General features: G+C 38.7%; 1 protein-coding gene across 1 annotated transcript in view; it reads right to left on the reverse strand.

Annotated features, from left to right (window-relative positions):
* HGF (hepatocyte growth factor) overlaps window positions 1-9,050 on the reverse strand; it is a 58,497-nt gene extending 49,447 nt beyond the window's left edge. The window contains exon 1 of the mRNA XM_065741593.1: window positions 8,924-9,050. Within this exon, the coding sequence (XP_065597665.1) occupies window positions 8,924-8,999 (76 nt within the window). The 5' untranslated portion in view covers window positions 9,000-9,050. The remainder of the gene's footprint in view (window positions 1-8,923) is intronic.
* Between the last annotated feature and the right edge of the window lie 1,243 nt (window positions 9,051-10,293).

A 10,293-nucleotide genomic window follows, 5' to 3' on the forward strand; every position in this document is an offset into this window, starting at 1 on the left:
CTAACAGCAACAACAAAATTTAAAAAAATAGTTTTTATTTGTTCAAACAAGGTGCTTTAATTCTTAAGATCTCAGAATACTGTACCATAAACGTTCTACTTTAAAAGCTAGTGTGCAATATTCTCTACATAGTGCTCCGTGACTGACATTTATTTCAGTTTTTTAAACTTAGATTAATCATTACTTTGTGGGCCATGCCTTCTAATGCTTCTTGTATTTGAATATTATATTACTAGAGAACTCTGTCATACCACTTAAATTTGAAAATAGTAACAGCTAATTCAAGGACAAAAGAATGTACTCAATATGAATCAACTTTTTTTTTTCCTTAACAAAGACAACCCCTAACTGAATGTATTTCTTCAGCTGACTCAAAGTATTATTGAAAAAGGTGAAGGTGGTGCCTTTTTCTGCCTCTTAATATTATAGAAACCATGGTCAAGCAGAAAAAAAACAAAGCTCAGACAGCACATGAGGAAATGGAAACTACCATCCAAAACTAAGTAAAGTATTCACTTGAAAATAAATATTCCTCACAGTGAAAGATGTTGCTTTAAGCTACAAGAAAAAAACTTTAGGTTTTCTTACTATCTTTTCTGCATGAAGTTTCTGTATAGTCATCTGTGATAGGAAGTATTAAGTGAGTTTGCTCAAACTATATCACATCTGGGGGAAAATATTTCAGTAATCACCTTATCTTGGAGTAGTTTCGGTCTAGGCCAAATAGGTAAGCAGACATAAAGAAAATTAACATTTTGCAGCCCTACTGTTAGAAGACTCACAAGGCAGTTGTCATACCTGTATTCTTCAAACTGTTTAACCATTATGCATTGGACTAGTTAACTATAACAACTGGACTAGTGAGAAAATTGCAGCAGAATCATATCCTTTATCTCTTTTGACTCTTTTTCCCACATTAAAAAGAGATTTGTGCTCAAACTGTCATCCTACCATTCAATCCTGAAATTATGTGAACAAGTTCTACACCCCAATTGAAAGTGTTACAACTAGTAGAAGATAGTAAGTCTGATATTAAACTATAAGACAGTCAGGAAATTTAGTGTGAATTTAGTTTGGGGCCACTTCGAGCTCAAATACTTCAGCAAGTCACATATCAGACTCTCAGATTTTAGTCTGACCATAAAAATGACCTGTTTTCCCACTTTTTGTTGCATAATAAAAAACCAGTATCACTCAATTTATACCAATGTTGTGGCAATCAAGAGCATGTAGGAAATCAACAGACCTAAGGATTACCTTTCCACATTACAATGAGATCAAAACACGACCTTTATTGTCTACAGTAAAATTTTAGTTACATTATCTGTTATTATCTGCTTCACTGGTAATCCCTTTCTCCTTCCTCCACCAGTATAACTTTTTAAATTATATTTGTATATTTAGGCTTAGGAGTTATAATTTCAGAGCACTGGAGCATACTGCTGTCTCCCTTGAAAATAATCTCCATTTTATGGGATGTCACAGAGTTTTGTGATTGTATGCTTTTATTAATCAAGTCTGGAGATGTATTCAACAAGTCAGTTTTCATGGTTTCCAAGTCTCGCTCTAATCTGTGCAATAGTTAGTGCTTTATTAAAGAACTCCATCATGGAGACATCATAATGTGAGAGGTATCATTCCGTTTTTTTCTTTCTACCTTTGTATCCCACTTCACTAACCAGAAGAAATGCATAATGACTCAAGGCTGAATTTTCCAAATGAGAAGGTAAGTACATTTAAATTCAAGTTTTATGTTTGAATCAAGTTCCTTAATGAAATCTTGTTCTGGTAAGGAGTTTTATTTCCTTATTTTGCCTGTTTACACTTCTAGACTTGGATTATATCTTTTAGAACTTCGGCAATTTCCCAAGTGGTCATTTGTTTTGCTGTGTTAAACTTTCAGCTGGCTAGGATAATGAAAGATGTCTCTTTTAAAATGATAGCTACTGATGTAAGTAAGTTGGATAAAGATCTTCATATGGTAGATGGAAAAAGATGTTTACACTTTTTAGTTCTGAAAAAAATAACAGCCCCGTAGCAGTACCACTAGTCATTATTCATGTTCGATGTTTGTTGGATGTTAGGAGTAAACTAATTCTTTGAGGAAAAAAGAATCAAGAAAAGGAAGATACAATGCATAAATCTCAGGCAGATTTAAGATTTAAAACATATTTGACTGAAGAGAATTTATAAAGTGTTATTTCAGAAATATAGAAGAGAGATATTCCCTTTCTCTATTATCAGTAAGCATTTTAGACTGATGCTCAGTATTTTTGTATTGTATTTGTAATGAAATGACCTTGAGTAGTTAAAAGATGGAATAATTAAGAGATCCAATTACTTGTTTTATAACAGATAACCAAATCAAATTAGCTCTAATTTTTTCAAAGAACAATCATCACTGCAAGCCAAAGTAAGAAGAATTTATCCATTGAGCTAGGAAGAAAAAGAAACATGAGAATTGAATTTTACTTGAAATTTATGCAGGGAAGTTGCTGGTGGAACTTGAGTCAGGGGCAGAAATCAGAATTTTACCATCATATGAAAGACCTTCTGGAAAAAGGAATAAAAAACTTAACTGCATCTGAAATAAAAGGAAGAACATTTCAACAGTAAATGTATCCTGTATTTTTTTAACTAGAAACACTATACTTAAAAAAAGAACAAGGTTATGCTCAAAGAAATCTATTCATAAGTGTGTATTTAAAAGGGGGAAAATAAAAGAAACAAGCAAATTTTAGATCTTGATAAAGTCTACAAAGCCAATTATGCAAAATGATGGATGATCCAATATCTCAAAATGGTTTTTCAAAAGAGATATCAAAAACAAATCTTATCTCAGTGTAAACAGTGATACTGTAATAAAAAAAAAATAAAGCTTACTTATATGCATAAAAGCACTCATGGCAAATTTTGTGTAGAAGCAAAATCATTGAGTACAGTTTGCAATAAAGCAAGATTTCTCAGCAAAGTTGGACTGAATAACATTAGGTAAATTTGGTTTTGTCTATAAAATATGATTTGTGAAATATTTTTAATTAAATTCAACAATGTATCTTCAAGATAATGCTTTTCAAAGGACATAGAGCATCAAGGTAAAATTGTGTATTGATACAGGCCCCAGTACAATACCATAAGCGTACTGATTTCATTAAGGAAAAGTGAACATGAAAGTAGGTGTTCCAAGATGGTTTCAGATACCATAGGCTAACAGTGACTGACTGTATAAAAGTATGGTCACTGTAAAAATTAAAATAAAATAAAACGTTGAATGTTGACATCAAAATCATTTACTGGGTCATGAAATAATTGCCATCTATGAGAATAGTAAGGAAGCAGTTTTTTAAACAAATTCACTCAAGACAGTTTTCTCTCTTAAGTCTAGAAGACTTAATTAGATAACGTGAATTAATACTCATAATTTTAACTTACTTTTAACTTTGTTTCAACGTACTTTCATTTATTTTGACTTCTCCTTATGCATGTTTCAGTATCAGAAATGTCCAGTTTCCTGGCTAGAATGCAAAAAGTGGACATCTTTTCCAAATGACTTCTCATTTGGAAAGAAGGAAGAAATAGAAAAGATAGAAAGAGAGATAGAAAGGAAGCAAAAAAGAGTAGAAGAAAAAGAAAGCAAGAAAGAAAAAGAAGGAAAGAAAGAGAGAGGAAGAAAGGATGGGAAGAAAAAATGAAAAAAAGAAGGAAAAATGAAAGGAAGAATGAAAGAAGGAAAGAAAGAAGGAAAGACATAATGAAAAACTGAAACAATTCTGAAATGTGCCCAAGAAAATAACTCTTTATACTGAATAGATTAGATGCCAGATTAAGTTTAATGTGGTTATTTATGTAAAACAATAATTTGGCATGAAAAAGTTTATCAACCATACCCATAAGAACTGCAGTCAGCTATACAGACGGAATGTCACCAAAATAAAACCAGCTGTCCAAAGAGTCATCTCTCACTTGTCACAATTAAACAGTTTCTCAGAAAGGTATCTGGAGGATCATGTGACTTTTCTTAACTTCTGAAATTTATTTTCTTGGCAAAAGAACCATCACAGGAAAAAAAAAAAAAAAGAAAAATCTGCAATTTTTAGAAAGCAGTTTGCAATATATAATATAGAGATAATTTTTTCCTTATTTTTATATTGGCTTTCAGTCTAGTTGTTGAGCAGATTCAGGAAATGCAAAGAATATATTTCTTTTTGGCTTTATGTTACATATTACCACTCAGTCACACACCCACACACACATACACACCCATGCACACATATCCCTCATTAGCAGCTGCAAAGATTGTCATTTTCTTTGGAATCCAACGTTCAAATTTTTGCGATGTCCATCCTTTGTAACTCTCTACTAAAGTCAGCATGAAAACTCAAGAAACAAAGGATAATGGTAACAACTGATAGCATGTTCTATAATTGGATGGTAGATGCAAAAGGACAGCTCTTTCTCTTCCAGGAAAAGGTTATCTGCACAGCAGGATGCTGAGACCCATTGGCAGAAACAAACGGTCTGCAGTTTGTACTCTGGCTTGCTGTATCTAACCTCTGGCTAAATTACAGAGAACTTTTTCCCTTGTAAGATTTTTCATCCTATGCATCTGCACAATAATTAAATCCCTTCTATTTCTTATTGCATTCCACAATCTTTACAAATATGTGGTGCTTTTTTTTCCAAGGCACCCTGTGCATTGTGTGCTCCATTTGCCATGGGGTTTCAGTCACAAGTTGGAGTGTTTGGGTTTGGAGGCAGGAAAAAAAGAAAAGCACAAGCAGACAGGACAGTGATTTAAGCAAAACAAAGAGGGACCTGTATGAGGAGTGACAAGAGCCTTGCTATATGTTGTGTATATAAAAATGGTGCTGCTGGCCAAGGCAAGGAGTCACATGAAGAGTTAGAGCTGATGGGAGATGGATGGAGCAGCCAGTCCTGCACTGTGCCAGCAGCACTGAGAACTGCCAGGGATGGCCAGCCACATCAGGCAGCACATGGGTGGAGGCTCACAATTCATTTAGCTCCATCTCCTGTAGCTAGATTTTGCCAGAACATCTGACTAATCTGGAGCATGTTCCCAGTTCTGCTTCACTGCAACACTGCTTTACGTGTTGGTACTAATCATATACAGGAGTAGTTCTACTATTCTCTAATGGCACTGCCAAAAAAAAAAAAACATAGAAAAGATGAAGGAAAGTTTAGGCTATCTTCAGCCCTTCACAATGCTCGTAGCTGCCCTCATTTCTTACTGCAGTGTACAAACTTTGCTCACATCTGGAGGATGCCAATTCTACTCTTCCTCCTTTCCAAGCAAGTGTGGAAATCAATTGTTTCTCATCTCCATGCTGCCTTGTAGCATCTACCCTTCTACCCCTCACCTCAAGACTGATGGGAGAAAGTGAAATTCCAGTATTCATTCACTAAATGCAATTGCAAAAAGTTCAGGGCAACTCTTTCCACCCCACATAAAGCTTTTACCCATCAAGAGGCCCAGTTATCCAGCCTTCAAATCTCCTTAGAAAAGTTTGAAATGCTTAAGTGACAAACTAATGTTCAGTGTAAAGATCCAAAAGGGAGATATTATGCTCTCTGAGGGAGTCTGTGAATTTCCCTTCCAACCCTGGCCTCAGTTGAAATATTACAATAATGACAGATGAACTCCTCCAATAAGAGGCTTTCCTTTCCTTGAGTTCAGTGCATAATTTTCCAGAGTTTTATGCAACATTTTAATCTCATGTCTTTCAACTCTAAGTTCGCCTGTAGGTTGCTTATGAAAATGGCATTAATAGAAACAGAAAATCTGTTAAGCAGGGCATGAGCGTATTACATGAGAGAGCAAAACAAGCAGCCCCTGGCACAGAGCACCAAAAGGATTCCATTAAACAGAAGGAATACAGTCTTCCAACTGGCAGAGTAGCATTTTGCTTTGTTGATAGTATATAGAAAAATGACTATCTACAGCTGGGGTGGGGAAGTATAAATCACATTAAACTTTAAAATATACGTAGCTAAGCAGACCACAGGAATACACAACTTTCATATATTGATTATTGGTATGGGATTTCTTGAAGCAACAGTTATTTATAGGAACTACATGCAACTCTCACATCTTCATTACAAACTTCTTCAAGTGATCTGAACTACAGGAAGAGCTGAGGAGTAATGGTAAAGAAACACTCAGATGCCAGTCTTTCACAGAAAAATATATTTAATTTAGATTAATCTTTAGCATTCATTCTTTTGCAATACACCAATCTAGTTTCATTACATACCCAGACCTAGTTTCACTAGATTAACATTGTTAAAGAAATACTAAGAGAATTGAATATTAAGAATGTCTCAGTGAGGAAGAAAATTCTGATAAACTTATTAGCTTCAGAGTAATTTCTTTCTGCAAGTGACAGAAGCTTACAGGATATCAATAATGATTAGGAAAGTATAGTAATCTTGTACATTTATCACTTTCACCAATCAGCCTCTTCTCTTCTACGTATTACAAAAAAAACTCAAAAGTGACAGGATGGACAGTTTGCTAGCATTAAACTTCTTCACCCTCCTTTTTTTTTACCCATTAACATAACTGCATGTATATTGGTAAGAAAACTGAGTCACACGGGACATTGTTTTCATACAGAACTTGGGACACTGGAGCCCAAACCTAAAAGATCCAGTCACAGAATAAATAAGACTCATAACTAGGTAAATTTAAACTCAACTTTTACAGAGCATTAGGAGAAAATAGTATGGGTAAACATTAATAAAATTCTTATTATATATATTTTAGATATTTTCATTACTTAGCTTTCTTCATATACAAAAATAATAAATAGACATATATTAAGCTTTCTTGAAAACATCTCAATAAAAATAATTCAAAACCCTTCTCCTTCCTTACACTGAAAAATCCTGAAACATTTGTTGAGGATCACCTATTTTTACAAACGAAGGTAACTACTATAGCAGTGTATGGTTAAGAGTCATCTTTCTTGTCCATAAGACAAACAATAGGATTGATTAATATTAAGGTAGGTGGAGGAGGAAAGTTAAGGAAGGAAGCATTGCCAAGAAACAGTCATTATGAAAGTTGGCCAGAAGACAAGTTTTACCCTAAGAAAAATTCTGAATTTTAGGAAATCTAATTTCCCTTCACGTCAGGATGAACCATACACTAAACTGAAGAGTTCATTGGTTAGGGTACAACTACAATCATCAGTCTACTGATACTCATAGTATCAATCCCTCAATCTCTTCCGTTAAAATATTATTAGCTTGGGAAAATACAGACCTGACTACAGTCAGGCAGAACAAGGACTTCCTCTCTTTCTAGGAAAGCATCCTAATCATCAAAGGATTAAGCAAAACCTAGTTGCTTATGAACTTGGCTATATGCCAGTTTCTGTCTGGTTGGTCAAATGAAGTTACAGAAGGCTGTTCTGTTTTTTTTTTTCTTAAACTCATCAGTTGATGTGTTTCTGTCCCAGGTGAGAACAGCTCACTCAGGTACTAAAAGCTATTGTGAATGTTTCTTGATGCAAATTTCTCTTTCATTTGATAGGAGGGAGCTAGGTCAAAGAAATTTTCTGTCTAAAAGGAAAAGTTTTGATGGGTCAGCATTTTCCAGTAAAAAAAACCACCACTATTTCCTCAGAAAGTTCCAAACTAGCTCTAGTCATCAAATTTTCTGAAACGTCACATGTCCATAGAATGGAAATTGCAATGTATGCAGAAAAGGAGTTCGGAAAAATGTAGTAGTATAGTGGCTATACCTCTCTTTCACCTGCTACTACTGGCTATGAAAACAGAATCAGTATTGAGCAGACTGAACACAGAAGCTTTCATGAGATGTTCAACACCCTACAGAACTGCACTCTTACTAAGGGGGAGAACTGTCATGTCTTTTGCAAATGATGCTATTCTTTTTTTTTTTTTTTTTGGACTTGCACACTCTGATCATAAACTTTCCCACTTTTAAAATACTATTTCAAAGTATTTATTATATTTTTTCCTAGGAAATGCAATCACACCTTGGAAGCTATTGACACCACTTGCCATACCTGTTGCTTGGTGCCCTCAAACCTTGCCCCTGAGCACAGACACTGCATGTGCCTGCTCTTGCTCTGCCTGCTTCTGGCAGATCCTTTCCCTGAATTGTAGCTGTGTTTTGTTTCTGTCTGTCCTAAGGTCTGCCTCTAACAATATTGGCGGAAGGAAGGAAGCAAAGGCTTGTAGAAACCTTTGCAAACTTTTTTCCTCAAGCATCTCCCCAGAGGGCCAATAGAAACAGAGTTAGCTCTCCAGATATCCAGTCCAAGGGGGACACTTCAGGAAAGAAATTCAGCTAAACAGCTTCCAGCACTTGATTACTTATTGTTTGTTCCTTCCCCCCTCACTCACCACCCCCCCCCTCCCCCTCCCTTCCCGCTCCCGGATTTCATCGGGAACGTCTAATGAAATTACAAGTACTTCAGTCTGGAAATAGCACGTTCGTGCTGCTGAACTCTAGCAAGGGCAGTCCCTTTCAGCAGCATGCTATCTTATGCTTTGGGTATTCCTCATCCATTTATTTAAATTAACATTTATCCTAGCACTTACGGGCAGATGTTTCCTCATACCCTGGCTATAGGCAACGATGAAACGTCCTCCTCCTGCTCTCCGATCTCCCCGTCCTGAGACTCCCGAGTGCCCCTCAATGGGAGGGGAGGTGATGGAAGCAGCAACTTGTCCCCGCCGAGCACAGGTTGTCCCGAGCCGACCCGGGATGGGCACCGGCACCCAGCACCTCCCCCCGAGCCGCGCCCAGTGCTGGCGCAGCGCAGGTAGAGCTGAGGGTCGCCGGGTAGAGAGGGGGATAGAGGGGAGCGATGCAGCTGTGAGCTGGGGAGGGATGGGGGGTTGCCGCTAGAGAAGTGATAGAAGAACTAACCTGCCGCAGGGATGGTGATGGGAAGCAGCAGCAGCTGATGGAGCAGCAAGGCTGGCAGGAGTTGGGTAGCCCACATGGTGCTGGCGGCCCCCCCCGGAGGCTGGAGGGGAGGAGATGGCTCCTCGGAAGGACCCTGTGCACAGCCGGTCACTAGAGGAGTCAGAGTGAGCCGAGCTGCTTTTTATTGCGATGATCTAAGTTTGTTGTGTGATTAACTGGAAAGATCTGGGTCCCAACTCCCTCTTACGGTAAGAAACTGTTCAACAACATATCCTCTCTGCCTCCTCTCCCCCTCCCCTCCCCGGGAGCTGCCTCCCCTCCCGCCCCGCAGACAGCCCAAGGAGAGGGCTTCCACCGCAGCGTGCCTCCCTCCTTCCTCTCTCCTCCCCCCACCGCCTCCTTTCCGCAGTCCCTCCCTGAGCTCAGCACCAGTACCGGGCCGAACCAGGTCCCCCACCTCTGTCCCAAGACCCGTGCCTGTTGCTTCAGAGTCCCTCAGATCTTCACCCTGCTCCATCCTGGCCCCCAACCGCTTTACTCTTTCACCTGTGGCCAGGACAAACTTTTCCCATCTTCTAGACATCTCCCCTCCTGACCACTCCCTTTCTCTACCTGCCCCTTGTGCCTATTCATAGGCAGCATAGTATCATAGAATCACTGAAAGGCTTAGGTTGAGGGAGATCTTAAAGATCATCCAGTTCTGAACCTCCTGCCACAGGCTGAGTTGCCACCCCCCAGATCGCTCTGACCAGAGCCCCATCCAACCTGGATGTGAACACCTTCAGGGATCGGGCATCCACAGCTTCTCTAGACCATGTGTGCCAGTGCAGTGCCTCAGCACACTGTGAGTAAAAAATTTCCTCTGCCTAATATAAATCAACCTTATTTTAGTTTAAAATAATTCCCCCTTGCCCTATCACTATCTCCCCATGAAAAAAACTTGTCTTCCTCCATTTATTTTTTTATTATAAGCTCCATTTAAATACTGGAGGGCTGCATTGAGGTCTCCCCTGAGCCTTCTACATAATGAACAAGTCCAGCTCCTTCAGCCTGAAGTGTTCCAGACCTCTAATCATCTGCATGGTCCTCCTCTACACCCACTCCAACAACTCTGCATCCCTCCAGCGCTGGGGGCTCCAGGCGTGGGCACAGTACTCCAAGAAGGGCCTCACAAGGGCACAGCAGAGAGAGACATTCACCATCTTTGCCCTGTTAGCCACCCCTCTTTTGATGCAGCCCATGATACAATTGGCCTTCCAGGATGTAAGCGCACACTGCTGGCCTGTGTCAAGCTTTTCATCCACCAGTTTCATCCTCCAGGACTCCCCCTGCCTCAGGGCTAGGGACAAAGCAAGACCATTTTCGTTAGG

Source organism: Cyrtonyx montezumae, unplaced genomic scaffold (genome assembly GCF_038088225.1).
Source record: "Cyrtonyx montezumae isolate F1298 unplaced genomic scaffold, pur_monq_1.0 scaffold_3, whole genome shotgun sequence".
NCBI lineage: Eukaryota > Metazoa > Chordata > Aves > Galliformes > Odontophoridae > Cyrtonyx > Cyrtonyx montezumae.